The sequence below is a fragment of the Tachysurus vachellii genome, chromosome 11, assembly GCF_030014155.1.
Source record: "Tachysurus vachellii isolate PV-2020 chromosome 11, HZAU_Pvac_v1, whole genome shotgun sequence".
In the NCBI taxonomy this organism is placed as follows: domain Eukaryota; kingdom Metazoa; phylum Chordata; class Actinopteri; order Siluriformes; family Bagridae; genus Tachysurus; species Tachysurus vachellii.
In genome coordinates, this window is record NC_083470.1 from 538,628 (window position 1) to 564,693 (window position 26,066).

Here is a 26,066-nt window from a genome sequence, read left to right on the forward strand (position 1 = left end):
ACATTGACGTTACACTGACGTTACATTGACGTTACACTGACGGTACACTGACGTTACACTGACGTTACATTGACGGTACACTGATGGTACACTGACGTTACATTGACGGTACACTGATGGTACACTGACGTTACATTGACGGTACACTGACTTTTACACTGACGATGCATGACATTTAGTCATGCATTACGTCATACTGTTTACTCCACATGTTTACATGTAGGAAATATAAGGAACAGGTGAAAACTAAGTACATAAATATCATTAACTGCACATTATTCCAGCCTGATGATGATGATGATGATGGTGATGATGATGATGATGATGATGATGATGATGATGATGATGATGATGATGAAAAGTGGTCATTTATAAAAATAAATGGTACTACTTTAAAAATTAGACAAAATATTAATATTAATAAAAACTTAAAGTATATAATGACCAAGGAACAGCAGCTTATATTTACATTCATTTATTCATTCATCTTCTACCGCTTATCCGAACTACCTCGGGTCACGGGGAGCCTGTGCCTATCTCAGGCGTCATCGGGCATCAAGGCAGGATACACCCTGGACGGAGTGCCAACCCATCACAGGGCACACACACACACATACACACACACACTCTCATTCACTCACGCAATCACACACTACGGACAATTTTCCAGAGATGCCAATCAACCTACCATGCATGTCTTTGGACCGGGGGAGGAAACCGGAGTACCCGGAGGAAACCCCCGAGGCACGGGGAGAACATGCAAACTCCACACACACAAGGCGGAGGCGGGAATCGAACCCCCAACCCTGTAGGTGTGAGGCGAACGTGCTAACCACTAAGCCACCGTGACCCCCTTACATATTAAAGGAAATGTAATTAAGTAGCTTAATAATCATTAATGAGTATGATGTTAGCTCTAACTTTTGTTTCCGATACAAAACATTTATTTAAAACATCTTCTTTTTAGCCAGATGAGTTTGTTAATAAAATGATATTTCCTTTGTTCAGCTTTGTGTTCAGCTGTCACTTTGTGTGAGAAAGAGGAAGTGATACTTCGGCTTTTCTCAACTGTAGAGTTTAAAAACAAGACGCCATGATGAAGAAAGAAAGAAAAATGAAAGCAAATATAATGAACGAGCAATGTCTGTGTGTGGTTATGGTACAGGAAACCAGAGTGATGTCACACACACACACTGCACACAGGAAGAACATCACACACGAACACACACACACACGAACACAAAATGCATTTTCGTCGGGCTGAAAAGTGACAGAAAAAATCATCATCATCATCATACAGGTAAACATCTGGATTTTATTTCCGTTACTTCTGATATTACAGCATTAGAACATCTGTGTGTGTGTGTGTGATGGTGTTTAATGTTAGTGTTCATGTTGTGTGACAGCACTGTGTGTGTGTGTGTGTGTGTGTGTGTGTGTGTGTGTGTGTGTGTGTGTGCGTGTGTGTGTGCGTGTTAGAATAGATATAAAATTTGACAGGTCTATAAAAAGTCACTCAGATCCATTTGTTTATATATTGACAGTTTTAGATTTAAAGGTCTGTTGTTATGTCCTCAGTCTCGAGTCATTTAACATGTTTATCTCTTTACATGAGGACTTTACTGTGAGTCTGAAATTCATGAGCCACCACTGAGCTCAGGCAAGACTTCAGTTTTTTTCTACTTCCTGTTTGGAGACATTTTTGTTTCCATAGTTATGGGGAGACAATAAATAAAAACATCAAGGAGATGTTGATGATGATGATGATGATGATGATGTGTTTCTATAAATTTAATATTTATGTTTAATATTTAATATTTATTATTATTTTGTAAATCAAATGCAGTTTATCTGATTTCTTCATTATAATTCCTTCACTTTAATTACATAAACATGTCAAACCTAAACACAGGTTAAGATCAGATCGGTGTGAACATTTACACTTTTATACGACTGCAGAACATAATTAGATCTCATTTTAGAACGCAGTCACTTTAATAAAAGCGACTCGATTTCATTTTTATTTCAGTTTCAGGTTTTTGTCCCATTCAGTTTTCTTTATTTGCTTTAAAGATAAAACAAGCTAAAAGTTCAGAAGTTGTTTGCTTTACACGATATAATAAGAGTTTCTACATGCTGTTGTGATTAATTGTGTTTTCACTAATCAAAGCTGTAAATCTTTACTTTCTTGTTGCGTTTTAAAACATTTGATTTCATTATATTATTTATTACATATTCAAATGATTAAAAATATTCCTTAAAGATGTAAAGTAATGCTTAAGAAACAACAAAAACACCAGAAAACACCTTTAAATCTATTTCACTGTAGAAGATTTAAAGTAATGTCGACACCTTGCTAATGTTGCTAGCAAACAATGACATCACATAGCACCGGTTATGCATAGCATCTAATAAGAGCTGAAGCCGATAGCTAACAAACTCTTCACTACAGAGGAAATGACCTTCAGCACATTCAGAACTATGAAGCTTTTAGAATTTAACGCTGGATGTTCTACCATTTACATTTACGGCATTTAGCAGACACCCTTATCCAGAGTGACTTACAACTGAGCAACTGAGAGTTAAGGGCCTTGCTCAGCTTGGTGGACCTGGGGTTCAAACCCATGACCTTCCGATCAGTAGCCCAACACCTTAACCACTGAGCTACCACATCCCACCATTTGAGCAGACACCATGTGTGTGTTATTTTATAGCACTGTGTCTTCACAGGAAGAGTTTTTAATTAGATGAGTCTCAATATTTTTGTCTTTTACCTGGAAAAAAAAAGTTATTGTTTTTTAGTGACAGCACATTTACTAAATGTCAGCAGACTCAGTGCGAAGTGTTAATTCCAGTCGTGTTCACTCACAGAGCTCTTCACAAGGGCTTCAGATTAGAGTCTAATAAGTGACTCCTTTCTCAAAGCTCTGCTGAAATAATAACTTACTCCATAAGAATAAAAGCATTTGTTCTACATATATTTACAGATTTATCTTCACTTGTTCCTTTGCACATTTTTATTTACACTTCTGCTAGATGATAAATGGCATTTCGCTGAACTACAAAATCGATCTATCTATCAAATCTAGTAAAGTTCCTTCTCTAACAACATTAATGTTTTTATTAAAGACTCATTCACCTGGAAGGAGGCATCCATCGTTCCGTCTTTATCTGGTGTTCATCAAAGTCACTTTTGTAATGATGGATGGAGGATAATTCCTACTGAACACCAGCGTGAATGTGATCGGTTCATTCAAACACGGTCACATGACCCCGTACAGGAGAAACTGGTCATTGTACATGATTTAATTTTCTATTAAAATGTTTCTGTTTGTTTTTCACTCGAATGCTGTCGGTTTGTAAGATCATTAATCCAACCTGCAGTTTTATCAGAGGTGTAAATATCAAAGCCTTGGATAAAAATATATACTGTAATTATTCATGAACCGAGCACTCACTCACTCTCTCACTCTCTCTCACTCACTCATCTTCTACCGCTTATCCGAACTACCTCAGGCGTCATCAGGCATCAAGGCAGGATACACCCTGGACGGAGTGCCAACCCATCACAGGGCGCACACACACACACACACACACACACACACTCTCATTCAATCACACAATCGCACACTACGGACAATTTTCCAGAGATGCCAATCAACCTACCATGCATGTCTTTGGACCGGGGGAGGAAACCGGAGTACCCGGAGGAAACCCCCGAGGCACGGGGAGAACATGCAAACTCCACACACACAAGGTGGAGGCGGGAATCGAACCCCCAACCCTGGAGGTGTGAGGCAAACGTGCTAACCACTAAGACACCGTGCCCCCCCGAACCGAGCATTACATCATAAAAGATATGCAGTGAGTCATGTAGAGCTGTTGTTTTAATGCCATGTAATGACATCATGGTGAAATTTTAACCTTTGTCTCGAGTTATGTTTCTAAAACAAGTTTATAAACTATAATATAATAAGCTATAATATAATAAACTATAATATAATAAACTATAATATAATAAACTATAATAGAGTCTTTACTGGGACAGATCACTTTAGCCTCCTGGTGGTCCAGCCGCAGGATCCTGTGGTCTCGTGGCCACGGCCCGGGTCCTGGGCATGGTGCTAACCCAGACACTGAAGAGTTTGTTCTCAGTCCCGGTCTCAGGCCGATATAAATGGGAGGGTTACGTCAGGAAGGGACATCCAGCGTAAAACCTGCACAGAATCTAATATGTGAACCATGTGATCTGCTGTCACAACCCAAACAGGCAGGCGGCCGAATAAACAAAATACTGTGACGTGTCACTTTTATCATGAAAGTCTAGAAGGAAGGGAAACTACACTAAGAGCTCAGAGCAGGGAGAAGCAGGGAGAACCAGTGATACACCACAACTTTAGGCAGATGCCCTCATCATCCACAGAAACTTAGATCTCATTTTTAAAGACCTGTGCAATTTGGTGTTAAGTGTCATGCTCAAGGGTCCAGCTGTAGAAGATTAGAACTGGGAGTCAAATTGACAAGCTTCCAATCTGTGGTCCAACACTATAAACATTAAGCTAGCGCACACTATAGCAGTGTATGAGTGTGACACTGACGTGTGTGACTGTAAGTGTGGGATTTAAACAGGTACATAAAACTGTAATGAGGAACAAGCACGATTTAACTGCCCAGAAATACTGCGGTTATTAACCACATGATGAAAGGACATGTTCCAGTACATCAGTGATAAGACTCACCCATTACACACACACACACACACACACACACACACACACACACACACACACACACACACACACACACATTACACACACACCCATTACACACACACACACACACACACACCCATTACACAAACACATACCCATTACACACATTACACACACACACACACACACACACCACACACACACACACATTACACACATCACACACACACACACACACACACACACACACCCATCACACACACACACACACACACCCCCATTACACAAACACATACCCATTACACACATTACACACACACACACACACACACACACACACATTACACACACACACACATTACACACATCACACACACACACACTTTTTGTGATGTTTCGTTGCTTTTTGTGATGCTACAATTTTTGTCATTTATTACAACTGTGTAAAACTGAACTGAGTCAAAAGCTGAAAATGAAACAAAACCTGAACAACGAATCAAAACAGCAAATTTTCATGCTACTGTGTGTGTGTGTGTGTGTGTGTGTGTGTGTGTGTGTGCAGGAGACACCAGAAATGGACATGACTGAGGAGGAAACAAAGCCCCTGATGATGTGCGAGCGCTCGGGGAGTCAAAAGTCGAGCTGCGACGCCTTCATTATTGTGCACTTGTACTACAGCACAGCATCAAAAAGTGAGAGCACGCTGTCCATCCCTGCAGGTCGTGTGACCGCTGAGAGCATCTGTGTACTCGCAGCTAAAAACTGTGGTAACACCATACACACATACACACACACACACATACACACACATACATACACACAAACACACACATACACATACAGTACACACATACACACATACACACACACATACATACACACAAACACACACATACACACACATGCACACACATACATACACACATACACACATACACACACATACGCACACATACATACACACAAACACACACACATACACACACACATACATACACACAAACACACACATACACACACATACACACACATACATACACACATACACACACACGCACACATACACACACATACATACACACAAACACACACAGACACATACAGTACACACATACACACATACACACACGCACACATACACACAAATACATACACACAAACACACACACAAACACACACATACACACACATACACACACACATACATACACACATACACACACACACGCACACATACACACATACATACACACACACAAACACACACATACACATACAGTACACACAAACACACACATACAAACACATACACACATACATTCACATTTACATGCACATAAACACACATACACTTACACACACATACACACACATACAAACACATACATACACTAACACACACACACATACCCACACATACATACAAACACACACACATACACCTACACACACATACACACACACATACACATACACACATACATACACATACACTTACACACACACACATACACACACATACATACACACACAAACACACACATACACCTACACACACAAACACACACATACAAACACACACATACACATACACACACACACACATACACATACAGTACACACATACACACACATACAAACACATACACACATACATTCACATTTACATGCACATACACACACATACACTTACGCACACACATACACACACATACATACACACAAACACACACATACACATACAGTACACACATACACACACATACAAACACATACACACATACATTCATATTTACATGCACATACACACACATACACTTACACACACATACACACACATACAAACACATACATACACTTACACACACACATACACACACATACATACACACAAACACACACATACAAACACACACACACAAACACACACACACATACACACACACACACTCACATACATACACATACACTTACACACATACACACATACACACACACAAACACACACACACACACACACACACACACACACACACACATACATACATACATACATACACACACAAAAACACACACAGACAAATATAGTAATTGCATATTTTGTCTAGATGTATTGTATAAGCTCACAACATTGTGCAATGAAATACAGTATTTTATTTGAGCTGAAAAAATGTGTGTGTGTGTGTGTGTGTGTGTGTGTGTGTGTGCAGGGATACTCCCTGTGTTTCATAGTTTATTTGCTTTGGCATCAGAAGATATATCATTCTGGTATCCACCAACACACATGTTTAAAAGTGACGAGAATGTAACTGTACATTACAGAGTGAGGTGAGTGTACACACACACACACACACACACACACACACACACACACACACACATACATACATAGACAGAGACAAATATAGGAACTGTGTAATTTGTCTAGATTTTTTGTATAATAATAGAATGTGGTTTGTGTCTGTGTGTGCGTGTGCACGTGTGTGTGTATGTGTATGTGTGTGTAGGTTCTTCTTCTCAGGATGGTTTGGTCAGGGTTCCAGAGCAACGTATCGTTATAGTCTGAGCTCTGGGAGGATCTGTGCTGTGATGGATTACAGTGTTATTGACTATCTCTTTGCTCAGGTGACATACACACACACACACACACACACACACACACACACACACACACACACACATACACACACACACACACACACACACAGATTGTTGACACTGGACATCAGTACTCTGAGACCGATGCTGCTGTGCTTCTCTCAGTCCCGCAGTGATTTCGTCTCAGGCTGTGCAGGTGTGTGTCCTCCAGTTAGTGCCATTCAGGAGTGTATGGGTTTAGCTGTGCTGGATCTGTGGAGACAGGCCAAGGAGAAGAACCACAGGGTGAAGGAAGTTTGTAAGACCATCAGGTATTCACAGACTAAATAGAATTTTGGTGTCCACTGATGCTGCTCTCACTCTTTATGAATTCTGAGAAATTCTTAAATTGTTTTCACCTGCCAGCTACAAGTCATGTCTGCCTGAGATACACCGAAAAGAAATTCAGAAAATGACCCGACTAGCACGCTATCAGATCCATAAGGACCTAAAACACTTCCTAAAGAAACTAGGACGCTGCTCAGCAGGAGAGATAAGCCTGAAACTCAAGTACCTGATGGAGCTGAGAGCTGTGGAACCTAACTATGGCTCTGAGATCTTCACCACATCCTGCTCCACTGTGAGAGTCTCTGGAGATGGAGGGATCCAGACATACTCCTCTGATGGCCAGGTAACAATGACCTCACTGTAACACACCTGTATCTCACCTGGACTACACCTGGATCTCACATATACCTTTAATACCTGAGTTCTTCTGGACTTTCCCTTTAACTATTTCCTGATTGATTAGAATGTTAAGAGTCCTTTTGATTGATTATCGAAACTCTTCCATAGGAGTGGCAGACATTTTGCGACTTCCCTCAAATCACAGAAATCAACATTAAGCGTCTTTGCCAAGATCAGCTTCCTGCTGAGGGACGTGTGGTGAGTCTGACCCGGCAGGATGACAGATGCCTGGTGAGTGGATATTAGCTGCTGAAGCTAGCTACAGTGACACATCAGCACGTTTTGTAAAGGATGTGGGTCAATTCAGATAAAAATCAGCTGTAATTCACTTTAAATTGAGGGCTTTACTACTGCTGGAAACAGAGAAACCCACCTGAAATTCTCCACATTTTTACCTGGAACAGAATGTGACCTTATTTTTTTTATGAATAGATTTTACCGTATGTCATGAAGCGTGGTGTTGGTAGCATCTACTGTATAATAACAATGATTTCATGGATGTAAAAATACATGCATGTGTTTCTGTCTTTCTGAAAAACAGGAAGTGGAGTTTGAGACTCTGGCTCTAGCTCTGTCCTTCGTATCGCTCATCGACAATTACTTCAGACTCACCACAGACTCCAGTCACTATTTCTGCTCTGAAGTTGCTCCTCCAAGTCTACTTCAGGACATGGACAGTCGCTGCCACGGCCCCATCACGTACGCCGAATATTTACCCACTCGGCCACAACGCTAAATAAGTATTGTGTTAAGCTCTGTGAACAGAACGCTGGTGGATTTTCTGACAAGTTCTTCCCTCCAGGTCAGAATTTGCGATGCACAAGCTCAAAAAGGCCGGCGCTAAAAATGGTACATTTCTTCTTCGGCGCAGCCCCAAGGAGTTTGATAAGTACTTCCTTGTAGTCTGCTTACAGGTAACTCACCTTACAGGTAACACCTTTACTTTGTTCACACTAGTAAGTGACAAACGATCCTTTTCTCTGTATCGGCATGATGTGGATTTGCAACTTCAACCAAAACTGAAAGAACTAAGTGACATATGACATGAGATTTTCTACAATCCTCTCAATCTAGAAGAATTACCAGCGATTCCAAACGGTTGGCGTGAATAATCCCACAATGATGTGGTGTGAAGCTAGTACAGTTAGCTTAATAAACACAGATGCTGTGTGCTGTACTTTCTAGCTGACATTTCTCTTCAGAACAAAACCAGTTGTATACCAGACAGGCCACGCCCACAAGAGACAGATTACAGTACATGTGTAACGAGTGATTTTACACTAGTGTGAATCCTCTAAAGCAGCTCAGACTTCTACTATTATTCAGAATTAGTATTTCATCAGACAGCAAACGTTGTTGATCATTTAAATAACAGTCTATGAAGTTCATCATCTGTGTGTGTTTGTGTTTCTGTGTGTATGTGTGTGTGTAACACAGACTCCGCTTGGTGTTGACTATAAAGACTGCCTGATTGAGAAGAACGAAAAGTTTCACTTGGCAGGAATCCACAGATCTTTTGACAGTCTGAGGCAGCTGACGGATTTCTACAAGAGAAACACACTTATACTGTCCGACATTCCTGTCAAACTGACCAGCTGCTGTCCACCTCAAGCTAAAGGTATTGGACAAGTGGGTGTTTCAGTAGGACAGGTGGGTGTTGGTGGGACAGGTGGGTGTTGGTGGGACAGGTGGGTGTTGGTGGGACAGGTGGGTGTTGGTGGGACAGGTGGGTGTTGGTGGGACAGGTGGGTGTTGGTGGGACCGACTGTGTTCACTGACGCTCACATGGAGGTCTCTTTCTATCGGTTGGTGGGTTAGAGTTGTGCCAGTACTTTGTGCAGAGTAGCAGATGTAAAGCTGTGTACCTGTGTGCAGAGCTCTCGAACCTGATCATCATCAGGAACAGCAGTGTGTGTGAGACACCAAGCTCCCCAACTCAGAACAGACACAGACCCAGTCACATCCAGTTCCACATGATCAAACACGAGGACTTAATCTGGGTGAGAACACACACAAAAAATACACACACACACACACATATATATATACAAACACACACACAAAATATACACAGATATACACACAACACACACACAAATTATATACACCCACCCACACACACACACATACACACAACACACACACAAAATATACAGACACACAAAATATACACACACATACACACATATACACACAACACACACACAAAATACACACACACACACAATATATATATATATATATATATATATATATATATATATATATATATATATATATATATATATATATATATATATATATATACACACACATATATATACATTAATAATATATTAATATATATATGACTAATGAATGTTTCAGAAGGAGAGTCTGGGTCAGGGCTCATTCACACACATCTACAGAGGCTGTAAAGTGGACCACCGAGATGGAGAGACTCACACCACTGATGTTCTGCTCAAAGTTCTGGATGTAGAGCACAAAAACAGCTGGGAGGTGAGTTCACGTACATATACAGCCTTAAACTCTCTTGCTAACTGCTAATTAGCTCAGCACAAAGTTGGAGCATTTTATACTAATACTTCATAAATACAGTAAAAAATAGCATCTAATCACATTTTCTGTATGAATATGTAACTAATAATAATAATAATAATAATAATAATAATAATAATAATAATAATAATAAACACTTGTGTTATTTACAGCACAGTGAAGCTGAACATCATTTGTATAAACTGTTTTTTTTTAGTCTTTCTTTGAAGCAGTCAGCTTCATGAGCCAGATTTCCCATAAGCACTTGCTGCTGGTGTACGGCGTCAGTGTGCATAAATCTAAAAGTAAGTCTCACTCTTTTCATTTAGCATCTGAAGAAGGGATTTCTGGGTAATTTGTGCTTGTTAAGTCTACAATGCTGCAGGTTAATGATCGTTACCAGAGGAAGACAGCCACGTGTACGCAGGACAAAACCCATCTTAAGTGCTGATGAATTTTTGTTAATAAAGTGGTTATGTAACGTGTGGATGATGACGCAGGACAGTGACCAGGAATCACGGTGATGATTATTGGTGTAGCTACAAGTACAAGTACACAAGGTGATCAGTGGTAACAGGGATCAAAACATGGACCACTGAACTAACCAGAGAACGAAGACACGATGAACAGATCTGAGAACTGATCTGAGAGAAACACAGAACAGGTGACTACCATCAGTACCAGGAGGAATTATGAGGAGAGCAACACACAAACCACTGAGAAAAGGCTTGTTCATGATGTCTGAATGTAGAGAAACACAGCCTCTGCCTCCACACAGTCCAGCTACAGACACGTCATACAGCCTCGTGTGTACTTCTACGTGAGGCTAATGGAGCTAGTGCATGAGAAAGTGTCACTTTAGCTAAGCTAATGCAGCTAAGTGTCACCTCATCTCCTCAACCTAGTCACAATCATCTCATAAATTCCACCACAACAGTTGTAGCGCTGAGCTCTGTATGCCCTGTTAAATAAATCCCCTCGGATTACAGAAGCAGACCTGCAGAACTGCTCAGAAATTTACGCTCACAATTTGGTAGAGAAGCAGATTTTTATTTAATAAACTACAGAATAAATAACTAAAACAAGGTTACAAGACTACAAGACAGGTGATGAGTGAGACTGTGGCTGTCAGAACACATGATCTGGCTTCTGAATAATGTCAGTCTCAGATACATCCCTGTGTTGAGTTTATTATCATTTACAAGAAGCCAGAGGTGTGGCCTAGTGGGCGGGGCTTACACTGTGGTGTGAGACAACAAAAATCTGTTGCTCGTCATCTCCATCATCATTATAAATAAAATAGTGAAGTGTCGAGCACAAGGATCGGTTGTGAGCATGAGGTCAGTGAGTATAGCTCCTGAAGATCTCTGTAAAGGTCTCTGAGAGAAACCACTGGAGCACTCACAGTTCTGGACCAGTGCTGCTGATGACGATGATGACGATGACGATGATGAAGCTCTTAATTCTATCATCTCCTTTATTTAACCCATTAGTTCTATTCAGCTTGCATTTGAAGTTAAAAAAAACTGATTGTTGTCTATCATTAAATCACAAACTCAGCTCAGTTTCCCTAACGAGTGTAAAATAAACATTTCTGTAGACATCATGGTTCAGGAGTTTGTGAAGTACGGAGCTCTGGATCTTTATCTGAAGAGATCGAGTGTTTCACTCAGCTGGAAACTGGACGTGGTCAAGCAGCTCGCCTGCACACTCAACTTCCTGGTGAGAGAAATCCTCAAAACATTAAACATGTACAACAATCATTAATTAACTTCACAGACACAACGTGCTGAGTTCTGGCCTCTGATTGGTGTTCAGGTGGTGATTAATTCTCTCTATCAGCAGCTCTGACTGTAGCTCAGGTTTATATTAATGACTCGCTCTGATACCTTATCGTTTCCATAGTAACAGCTCCTTCACACGGACATGTACAGAACACACTCCACATAAACACTGATTAATACATGTGTGTGTAATGTGTGTGTGTGATGTGGTGAAGGAGTCTCCAGTGTCAGTGCTGTGGAACAGTCAGAGGTGAAGCTGGAAGTTCTCCACATCTTCAGGACAGAGGACTTTACACTTCTTTACAGTTTCTCACTAACACGACAATCTGACATTTTTCTCTTATTAACTGTGATAGAGAATAAAGAGAGACTGCAGAGGGACGAGTGTTTAGAACTGAGAGAACAGAGACACAACAGGAAGTCAGGATGAGGCTTGTCTTGTGTTCTCTGGCTCCCTCTGCTGGACAGGTTATGGTTTGACAAATAATCAGAATCAGGGTAGGAACAGTAACTCCACCTCAGTTCTCTCTAACAGTGTGGCTCATGGTGGTAAAATATATCATTATAAAGAAACATCATTAATAAGCACAGCAGAAATCTTGTTTAAAAAGTCAGAATGTAAAAACGAAGCCTATACACAGATACAGTATATACACTGCTTTATATTACAGCTCTGAAACATCTGCCGTTAATAATAATGTTGTTATGAGGCATGAAGATTCAGAGCCTGGGATTTCATGGAGTCTGTAAAACAGTTGATCTAATATGAATCTGATGAGGACAGATTTTATTTACTGTGTAGGACAAAAATGAGGCTGAACTAATGTGTGTGTGTGTGTGTGTGTGTGTGTGTGTCTTCTATAGGAGGAGAAAAACATTGTTCATGGAAATATCTGTGCAAAAAACCTTCTATTAGCACGAGAGGGAGATCCGACCTCAGAAAACTTTCCTTTCATTAAACTCAGTGATCCAGGCATCAGTGTGGCCATGCTGGGCAAAGAAGGTAAAGGTCAAAGGTCAAACATAAAAAAGGCTGATTCTACTGAAAGATGTCCCTGCCCTGACTTCCTCCATGTCTGTTTCTAGCCTCTTCATAAAAACATGCTTTTCTGACACTTGTACTGTTGACTGTGTGTGTGTGTGTGTGTGTGTGTGTGTGTGTGTGTGTGTGTGTAGTGGTTTTGGACAGGATCCCATGGGTGGCCCCAGAGGTGCTGGAGACACTGGAGTTGGGGCAGTATTGTGATAAGTGGAGCTTTGGCACAACGTTGTGGGAGATTTTTAATGGAGGTGAAATTCCTCTGCAGCGTCTCGACCCAGAGCAAGTGAGAAAATGAAGAGATTCAGATTTATTACATTCCTCCATTACACAGGAACGTGACTGTGGTGTTACAGGATAATAATGTACTGGACACAGCTCCAAGCACAGACTCCAGACAGACAGACAGTGAGACAAACAGTCAGACAGACATACAGGCAGTGAGACAGAGACAAGGAGAGAGACAGACAGTGAGACAGACAGACAGACAGACAGACAGACAGTGAGACAGAGACAAGGAGAGAGACAGACAGTGAGACAGAGACAGACAGACAGACAGTGAGACAAACAGTCAGACAGACATACAGGCAGTGAGACAGAGACAAGGAGAGAGACAGACAGTGAGACAGACAGACAGACAGACAGACAGACAGACAGACAGACAGTGAGACAGAGACAAGGAGAGAGACAGACAGTGAGACAGAGACAGACAGACAGACAGTGAGACAGAAAGAAAGAGACAAAAAGTGAAACAGACAGACACACACAAACAGACAGACAGAGAGACAAACAGACAGAGACAAACAGACAGTGAGACAAACAGAAAGAGACAGACAGTGAGACAGACACAGTGAGACAGACAGTCAGACAGTGAGACAAACAGAAAGAGACAGACAGTGAGACAGACACACAGTGAGACAGACAGACAGACAGTGAGACAGACAGACACACACAAACACACAGACAGACAGTGAGACAGACAGACACCATTAAAGCAACAGTGTGTAGAATAATAATAATAATAATAATAATAATAATAATAATAATAATAATAATAATGTTATAATAAGTATAATAATGTTTAGCGCACTCTGCTGCCTGAGATGTAAAGTACAGCACAACCCTGTGCAGGCTCCGCCCACTCTGATCACTAAACTGATTATTCTGTCCAAATAGATAATGTACTGTATAAGTCATAAGTAATAATGTTCTACATTACATTACAGTGTAGTGGTCATTACAGCACATTACATTACAGTGTAGTGGTCATTACAGCACATTACATTACAGTGTAGTGGTCATTACAGCACATTACATTACAGTGTAGTGGTCATTACAGCACATTACATTACAGTGTAGTGGTCATTACAGCACATTACATTACAGTGTAGTGGTCATTACAGCACATTACATTACAGTATAATGGTCATTACAGCACATTACATTACAGTGTAGTGGTCATTACAGCACATTACATTACAGTGTAGTGGTCATTACAGCACATTACATTACAGTGTAGTGGTCATTACAGCACATTACATTACAGTGTAGTGGTCATTACAGCACATTACATTACAGTGTAGTGGTCATTACAGCACATTACAGTGTAGTGGTCATTACAGCACATTACATTACAGTGTAGTGGTCATTACAGCACATTACATTACAATGTAGTGGTCATTACAGCACATTACATTACAGTGTAGTGGTCATTACAGCACATTACATTACAGTGTAGTGGTCATTACAGCACATTACATTACAGTGTAGTGGTCATTACAGCACATTACAGTGTAGTGGTCATTACAGCACATTACATTACAGTGTAGTGGTCATTACAGCACATTACAGTGTAGTGGTCATTACAGCACATTACATTACAGTGTAGTGGTCATTACAGCACATTACATTACAGTGTAGTGGTCATTACAGCACATTACAGTGTAGTGGTCATTACAGCACATTACATTACAGTGTAGTGGTCATTACAGCACATTACATTACAGTGTAGTGGTCATTACAGCACATTACATTACAGTGTAGTGGTCATTACAGCACATTACATTACAATGTAGTGGTCATTACAGCACATTACATTACAGTGTAGTGGTCATTACAGCACATTACATTACAGTGTAGTGGTCATTACAGCACATTACATTACAGTGTAGTGGTCATTACAGTACATTACAGTGTAGTGGTCATTACAGCACATTACATTACAGTGTAGTGGTCATTACAGCACATTACATTACAGTGTAGTGGTCATTACAGCACATTACATTACAGTGTAGTGGTCATTACAGCACATTACATTACAGTGTAGTGGTCATTACAGCACATTACATTACAGTGTAGTGGTCATTACAGCACATTACATTACAATGTAGTGGTCATTACAGCACATTACATTACAGTGTAGTGGTCATTACAGCACATTACATTACAGTGTAGTGGTCATTACAGCACATTACATTACAGTGTAGTGGTCATTACAGCACATTACAGTGTAGTGGTCATTACAGCACATTACATTACAGTGTAGTGGTCATTACAGCACATTACATTACAGTGTAGTGGTCATTACAGCACATTACATTACAGTATAATGGTCATTACAGCACATTACATTACAATGTAGTGGTCATTACAGCACATTACATTACAGTGTAGTGGTCATTACAGCACATTACATTACAGTGTAGTGGTCATTACAGCACATTACATTACAGTGTAGTGGTCATTACAGCACATTACAGTGTAGTGGTCATTACAGCACATTACATTACAGTGTAGTGGTCATTACAGCACATTACATTACAGTGTAGTGGTCATTACAGCACATTACATTACAATGTAGTGGACGTTACATTGATCTGTTTATGACGTCATTACTTAGCAGCTACAAATGTTCGCTCCCTCAGCAGTCACTTTATTCTCTCACTTCAAGTTAAAAAGAGACAGAAGTGTAAACTCCTCTGTCCGGTCTGGTACACAGAGCTGGGTGATGAGTAACACTGCTGTGTGACGTTGTGTGAACAGAAGCAGCGGTTTTATGATCAGCGCTCACAGCTGCCATGTTTGGAGTGGGCTGAACTCGCTGACCTCATCTCTCAGTGTATGCAGTACCAGGCTGAGCTGAGACCTTCATCTCGCACCATCATACGCCACCTGAACGGCCTCATCACTCCCGGTAACACACACATACACACACATACACACACACACACACACACACACACACACACACACACACATACAGACAAACACACTGACTCACACTCACACATGGGTTTACTTATTGCATTCAGTGTTCCTGATTGAGTATATATAACAACAGTTGTTCGTGTGTGTGTGTGTGTGTGTGTGTGTGTGTTTTGTGTGTAGATTACGAGGTTCTGCATGCCAGTGTCTCTGTGCCAGAGAGAGACAGCTTCTGGAGAGCTCTGAGCAAACAACAACAAAATGAAGTGTATGAGGAGAGACACCTCAAGTTCATTTCTTCTCTGGGGAAGGTTGTAACACACACTCTCACACACACACACACACACACACACACACACACACACACACACACACACACACACACACACACACACAGATGTACAGTGGCGCACACTATTTGCACAATATTTACCAATTTTTCTACATAAGACACACAGTTTATTCTTCACGGGTTGTATGAGCAGTTGTTAGTGCACTAAACTCCTGTTCATGTTCACACACACATGTTCACACACACACACACATGTTCACACACACACACACACATGTTCACACACACACACATACACATGTTCACACACACACACACATGTTCACACACACACACATGTTCACACACACACACACATGTTCACACACACACACATGTTCACACACACACACACATGTTCACACACACACACATGTTCACACACACACATGTTCACACACATACGCATGTATAATAACTCTTAATATTATATAATACAATATGGAACACAGAGAGACTAGAAGAGTATAAATAGAGCTAGATTATACTCTATTAATGATAATATATTAAACTGTGTGTGTGTGTGTGTGTGTGTGTGCAGGGTAACTTTGGCAGGGTGGATCTGTGTCGTTACGACCCGCTGGGTGATAATACAGGTGAGCTGGTGGCTGTGAAGCAGCTGCAGTCCAACAAACAGTCCAACATGGCCGACTTCCAGAAAGAGATTCAGACCATCAGCTCACTGCACTGTGACTACATCGTCAAATACAGAGGAATCTGCTACAGTGCAGGTCACACACACACACACACACACACACTCACACACACACACACTCACACACACAAACTCACTCTCACACACTCACTCTCACACACTCACTCTCACACACACACTCTCACACACACACTCTCACACACACACTCTCACACACACACACACACACACACACACACACACACACACACACACACACACACACACACACACACACACAGGTCACTGGTGGGTGTGGTTGTACTAAGTTGTACACCAACCATGTCTGCTACTTCCTTATGAGCTTTATTTTACTTCATAATTTCTCTGTACACGTTTACTGTAAAGTCAGATTTTACAGCAGAAGATCAAAGCACAAATAAAACAGGAAACTAATCACAGGTAGGAAGATTTGAGCAGGAAACTGAAGGAACATCAGACCACATGAGCTGTATGATTTTACCCAGGAATTCCAAATGATTGTGTGTAACTGAGAAAATCACTGAAATCTCACTCTGTGTTACACAAACACACAGAATGAACAAGGGCCTGATATATTTGTGTGTGTGTGTGTGTGTGTGTGTGTGTGTGTGTGTAGGACGGTTGAGTATGAGGTTGGTGATGGAGTTCCTGCCCTTTGGTAGTTTGATCAGCTACATGGAGAAAAACAAACTTATCATCACCACACGGAGAATGTTGTTGTTCTCCTCACAGATCTGTAAGGTACAGCCACACACACACACACACACACACACACACACACACACACACATACACACACAGATACACACACACGCACATATACACACACACCTAGACACACACACACATACACACTCAAATACAGACACACATTCACACAAAGATATACACACACACACACACACACACACACATACACACACATACACACAGATGCTCACACACCTATACACACACAGACACACACACACAGATGCACACAGAGATACATGTGTGTGTGTGTGTGTGTGTGTGTGTGTGTGTGTGTGTAGGGAATGGAGTATCTGCAGAATCTGCATTATGTTCATCGTGATCTGGCAGCGAGGAACATCCTGGTGTCGAGTGACACACTGGTGAAGATCGCAGATTTTGGCCTCACTAAGATCGTCCCACTGAATAAAGACTATTACAGAGTCACACAGTCTGGAGAGAGTCCCATCTTCTGGTACTGAGCACAGCTACATCAACACATACATATACACCAACACATACACCAACACATACACCAACACATGCATATCGTCGCTGTCAGACAGAATCCTCGTATCTCCAAAACCGTTATTTTTCAGGACATTAAAAAAACGCCGTACCTTATCTGCAGTACACAGGGTTTAGTCCACGTTACAGTGGATTGTCTTGCGCTAAATTCCTGTCCTCAGACGAGCACCAGAACTAGCGGGGGTCAAGATTTTTTTTTCTTTGAGCCCAGTGTTTTGAAGACATTTACCTCAGAAGACGTGTTGATTCGTTGCGACTCTTCTTGAGGAGAAATATGCCGTGAAGCTCTCACACGGAGTGAGGAAGAGGTGGACAGTTGAAGTGTCCAATGGAGTTATGAGATTTGTGCTCAAGCTATTTTCAAGACTTTAGATTGGTTAATAACTTGTAAAAATAACAGACCCACGTGGGGACTGACCAATAGCATCGATATGTGAAAAAATATGAAATTGACCAAATTTGGACATACGAGGTTTCCGCCCGACAGCGACGATATACACCAACACATACACCAACACATGCATATACACCAACACATACACCAACACGTACACTAACACGTACACCAACACGTACACCAACATGTACACCAACATGTACACCAACACATACATATACACCAACACATACACTAACACGTACACCAACACATACACCAACACATGCATATACACCAACACATACACCAACACGTACACTAACACGTACACCAACACGTACACCAACATGTACACCAACATGTACACCAACACATACATATACACCAAAACATACACTAACACGTACACCAACACATACACCAACACATACATATACACCAACACATACACCAACACATACATATACACTAACACGTACACTAACACGTACACTCACACATATATATACACCAGCACATACACTCACACATACACTAACACATACACAAACACATACATATACACTAACACGTACACTAACATATACACGTACACTCACACAAACTCACACATACACTAACACATACACTAACACATACACTAACACATACACTCACACAAACTCACACATACTGTACACTAACACATACTCTCACACAAACTCACACATACACTAACACATACACTCACACAAACTCACACAAACTCACACATACACTAACACATACACTAACACATACACTCACACAAACTCACACATACACTAACACATACACTCACAAAAACTCACACATACACTAACACATACACTCACGCAAACTCACACAAACTCACACATACACTAACACATACACTAACACATACACTCACACAAACTCACACATACACTAACACATACACTCAAACAAACTCACACATACACTAACACATACACTCACACAAACTCACACAAACTCACACATACACTAACACATACACTAACACATACACTCACACAAACTCACACACAAACTCACACATACACTAACACATACACTCACACAAACTCACACATACACTAACACATACACTCACAAAAACTCACACATACACTAACACATACACTCACGCAAACTCACACAAACTCACACATACACTAACACATACACTAACACATACACTCACACAAACTCACACATACACTAACACATACACTCAAACAAACTCACACATACACTAACACATACACTAACACATACACTCACACAAACTCACACATACACTAACACATACACTCACACAAACTCACACAAACTCACACATACACTAACACATACACTAACACATACACTCACACAAACTCACACTAACACATACACTCACGCAAACTCACACAAACTCACACATACACTAACACATACACTAACAAATACACTCACACAAACTCACACATACACTAACACATACACTCAAACAAACTCACACATACACTAACACATACACTCACACAAACTCACACAAACTCACACATACACTAACACATACACTAACACATACACTAACACATACACTCACACAAACTCACACACAAACTAACACATACACTCACACAATCTCACACATACACTAGCACATACACTCACACAAACTCACACATACTGTACACTAACACATACACTAACACATACACTAACACATACACTCACACAAACTCACACATACACTAACACATACACTCACACAAACTCACACATACACTAACACATACACTCACACAAACTCACACATACACTAACACATACACTCACACAAACTCACACATACACTAACACATACACTCACACAAATTCACACATACACTAACACATACACTCACACAAATTCACACATACACTAACACATACACTCACAAAAACTCACACATACACTAACACATACACATACATATACATACGTTCTATAGGCTACTCCACATAAAAATATGAAGAAATGTGAATGTGTAGATCGTTTGATGTGTAGACACATAATATTAACATTACCTCTGTAGGCCTCTCTGTGGCAGCAGAAACAGTTTCTTCATCCCCATCATCCTGTAAAGATGAGCATGTCATAGAGTACTTTATAATACTATTTGTCATAATTTATGGTGTATTGAGTAGGCTACTTACAACTGCCTGGGGTTCTGTTGGGACAGGAGGCTCCAAGAGACAGATATTACCATGTGAATCTGTTGGGACCAATGAAAAACCCAAACCAATGTAATATAAATGGAAATATCACAAAAAGGTCTATATAAAAATAACATACTGTAGGTAGACCTCTTACATTTCATGAAGGCACTTAAATCTGAAGTGACTGGCTCTGATGAAGTCCTACAGGAATTCCCTCAGCCATTGGCCTTCCAGCGTTCAGGCTCAGGACCATCTCCTCTGCCTTCTTTCTGTTGGCTGAGAAGTCAAATGAGAATGAACATTTAGACCCATGATAAATGTTTGAGACCCTTTGAGTCTGGTTCCTCTCAAGGTTTCTTCCTTTACTAATTTAAGGGAGTTTTTCCTTGCCACTGCTGCCTGAGTCACCTCAGACTTGCTCATTGGGGATAAATACATACACATTGTGAACTATAGATATGTAACAATAATCTTGATTTTTTTTTATTATATTAATTCTTTATATTATTCCTTATGTTTACCTTCGGTTCTAGGTTTATGTTCTGTAAAGCTGCTTTGAGACAATGTCTAGTGTAAAAAGCGCTATACAAATAAACTTGAATTGAATTGAATTGATATAAATGCTGCTGCGCTGCTAGACACTGAATGCTATTTAGTTATTTAATATGTCAAATGTTTGTAAAGCCGTGTAATTTACACCTATAATATGCCCAAGGCTTCCCTGATTCAATTATGTTCTTATATTTCATTTTAATCTGCTGCCACATTCTTTTAATGGCAGCAGGATTGCACTTATACATGAAAATTAAATTAATAGCTTTAATAACACCCGGGGGGGTGGGGGTGGGGGGACGATATGGTGGCTTAGTGGTTAGCACGTTTGCCTCACACCTCCATTGTTGGGGGTTTGATTCCCACCTCCACCTTGTGTGTGTGGAGTTTCCATGTTCTCCCTGTGCCTCGGGGGTTTCCTGCGGGTACTCCGGTTTCCTCCCCCGGTCCAAAGACATGCATGGTAGGTTGATTGGCATCTCTGGAAAATTGTCCGTAGTGTGTGATTGTGTGAGTGAATGAGAGTGTGTGTGTGTGCCCTGTGATGGGTTGGCACTCCGTCCAGGGTGTATCCTGCCTTGATGCCCGATGACGCCTGAGATCGGCACAGGCCCCCCGTGACCCGAGGTAGTTCGGATAAGCGGTAGAAGATGAGTGAGAGAGTGAGAGAGAGAATAACACGCTGTTCTTCCGGTTTCACCTCTGATATTATAACAGTTGGTAATTTACTCTAAAATAGTTCTTAATTACTAACTACAAATGACATCTTCAACAAGTCTAATTAGATTCATGTAATAATTACTATCTCTAGAAAGTATTGATCTACTTATTAATTTGGTCTATTTATTAATTTGGTCTATTTACTTTAATTACTTTCTAAATCACAAATCAACCTCAACCACTTAAACACTAAGGAGAGACAAGAAACTGCACTTCTAATGCTTTCACTTAAACAATATACTGTACACTCACCGGCCACTTTATTAGGTACACCTTACTAGTACCGGTGTGGTCTTCTGCTGCTGTAGCCCATCTGCCTCAAGGTTCGACGTGTTGTGCGTTCAGAGATGCTCTTCTGCATACCTCGGTTGTAACGAGTGGTTATTTGAGTTCCTGTTGCCTTTCTATCAACTCGAACCAGTCTGGCCATTCTCCTCTGACCTCTGGCATCAACAAGGCATTTGCGCCCACAGAACTGCCCTCACTGGATATTTTCTCTTTTTCGGACCATTCTCTGTAAACCTTAGAGATGGTTGTGTGTGAAAATCCCAGTACATCAGCAGTTTCTGAAATACTCAGACCAGCCCGTCTGGCACCAACAACCATGCCACGTTCAAAGTCACGCTCGGTTTGAACTGCAGCAGATCGTCTTGACCATGTCTACATGCCTAAATGCATTGAGTTGCTGCCATGTGATTGGCTGATTAGAAATTTGCGTTAACGAGCAGTTGGACAGGTGTACCTAATAAAGTGACCGGTGAGTGTACAACTGCACGAATTATCCTTGAACTGAACAAAGTGTGTAACTATATATATATATATATATATGTATATATATTTAATATATTTTTAAAATACACCTTTTAAAATGTGATGTTAAATCCACTATTGTTTTATACAGAATTGTTTTATAGTCTTTAATTAAATTACAGTATTTAGATTACTTAGTAATTAACTAACACTGTATAAAAGTAATTAAAATGTAAACTTACACATTTCTGCATTTTTATAAACAGTGAAAAACATACAGACTTTTCTTTTGTCTGACGCTGTTGCCATGGTGACTCGTTATATCTGCGCTCCATTGATAATGGCTTTTTTAGTTGTGGTGCAGGTGTTTAACTCAGAGTCAGTGAGTTTAGTTTAGAGTTAATAAAACTAACACATTTCAGCTGTTCTGTAACTGAACACTCAGAGTTCAAGTTTAAACTCACAGGTGGTTGAACCACCTTTCTGAAACGGGCCCCAACACATACACTCACACCAACACCAACACATACACTCACACCAACACCAACACATACACTCACACCAACACCAACACATACACTCACACCAACACATACACTCACACCAACACCAACACATACACTCACACCAACACCAGCACATACACTCACACCAACACCAACACATACACCAACACATACACCAACACTCACACCAACACCAACACATACACCAACACCAACACATACACTCACACCAACATATACACTAACACCAACACCAACAGATACACTAGCACCTACACCAACGTTAACAGAGTTTCATTTAGACTCCAGGCAGGTGAGAAGGGGTTCAAAATTAGAATCCAATTAAACCCAGGCACGATAAGGAAAGCTGTGAAGCTCTAAGCTCTGGTGTTTATCTTTTTAACCACATTTCACGTTTTTTCACCCTATATGTTTCAGGTACGCACCAGAATCCTTATCAGAGTATAAATTTTCCCACAAATCAGATGTGTGGAGTTTTGGCGTTCTTCTGCATGAGCTGTTCTCCTACTGTGAGCTGAGCAGAAACCCGAAGCGGGTACGTGAGGAATGATGATCAAACTTCTTTCAATTTGCTATTATTTCTGATCACCATGACACCACTGTTGATCTTTACATTTGTGCCAATCCTGAAGCAATTACAGTATTATTATACTAAAACATTCTTAAAGAGAAAAATATGTCACTTATCAGCTTGGGAGCAAGCAGAATGCTCTCAGAATAGCAGGGGAGGAGCTTAAATGTCACAGCAGTCATGAGTCAATCAGCAGCTCATAAAATGATTCTCTCTCACTCCTGCGACTGCTACATAAACAATATGACTGGAAATGTTGTAATTCTAACATGTTTTATTGCAGCTCTCACTACATCGGATTGGATGTGACATTCAAGGTGCCATGATGGCTGTTCATCTCTTCAATGCTCTCAGAGAAGACTGGAGGCTGCCAGCACCCCCCATGTGTCCACCAAAAGTAAAAACACACTACATTCCATTGCACTGATGAAGGAGTTGATTGATCTTTTCAAACTTAAACCTCTGGGTGTGTAATATAATCACCAAATATAATTGCCATCATTAGGGAATTAAACCTTTATCATCAGAGATAGAGACTCGTAGTTATAGGAACTTCTCCAGACAGGTCAGACTGGCTGTGAGGTTTATCGTGTGGCTTGTGATAACACTGAAATCAGAAGGGTGTGCAGGTATCAGCACTATCCTAAGGTAATAAAGTTAGCGTATCCTATATAAACACTTAACACTGTTCATGCTGTAAACATTAAATCTTTAATAAATAATAAAATAATAAATACAATCTTTAATAACTAAGAAACTGTAATTGTTGGTAAATCAGTGTGATAGAAAAGTCATGACTCATCAGGTCACACTACCGTCTCACAGCCCGCAGCTCACAGATACCTGAGAAACTAACCTTGAGCTCTTACCTGTGTCCAGGTGTTCAGTATGATGATGCAGTGCTGGGCCTTCAACAGTGAAGACAGACCCTCCTTCTCCTACCTACAAGACCTGATTGAGAGCAGCCTCCAGGAAGAGAGGGATGGAGCTAAAGGATAAAAAGAATGTCACAAAGAACAGAACAGTTAAATAAACTGTGTGTATTTTATGAGTCGAACATTTGTTGGTCAACTGCAGAGTTTAACTCACTGGTTCCTTCTTTAATAGTGTCTTCTAAATAAGTAAACAGAGGACTTCAATGGGTTCAGTTTTCTAGCTGTTATGTTTCCCGTCTTCAAAACTCTCCTCCTTTATTATTATTATTATTATTATTATTATTATTATTATTATTATTATTATTATTATTATTAACAGCCTGAACCCTTTATTGAATTGAATTGCTGTAAATATAAACAGAATTAGATCAGAATTAGAACTGATCTAACAAATCATTTTTGTGTTTTATATTTACACCATTTATGACTTTTGTGACTTTTATAATCATAGCATTGCTTCTGAAATGTTTTATTGACGAGAAAATTCCTATGATTTCTGTACAGTGAGTAAAAATAAACTGGATTTTGTTCTCTGACTCTGTGGAACTGTGTGTATTGGTACATTTGTGTGAACGCA

The 26,066-nt window shown here is 40.4% G+C and overlaps 1 protein-coding gene across 1 annotated transcript; it reads left to right on the forward strand.

Moving 5' to 3' along the window:
• The first annotated feature begins 1,149 nt into the window (after positions 1–1,149).
• Positions 1,150–25,837, forward strand: jak3 (Janus kinase 3 (a protein tyrosine kinase, leukocyte)). The gene is made up of 24 exons (XM_060880969.1): positions 1,150–1,300; positions 5,275–5,479; positions 6,923–7,040; positions 7,220–7,337; positions 7,476–7,621; positions 7,716–7,980; positions 8,145–8,267; positions 8,578–8,735; positions 8,839–8,950; positions 9,474–9,654; positions 9,912–10,036; positions 10,404–10,535; positions 10,792–10,879; positions 12,175–12,296; positions 13,223–13,361; positions 13,535–13,683; positions 16,440–16,590; positions 16,785–16,912; positions 17,474–17,663; positions 18,225–18,349; positions 18,640–18,812; positions 24,401–24,518; positions 24,838–24,951; positions 25,434–25,837. The coding sequence occupies exons 2-24, from the start codon at positions 5,287–5,289 to the stop codon at positions 25,551–25,553; spliced, it is 3,288 nt and encodes a 1,095-aa protein (XP_060736952.1). The 5' UTR covers positions 1,150–1,300; positions 5,275–5,286; the 3' UTR covers positions 25,554–25,837.
• Positions 25,838–26,066: the final 229 nt, after the last annotated feature.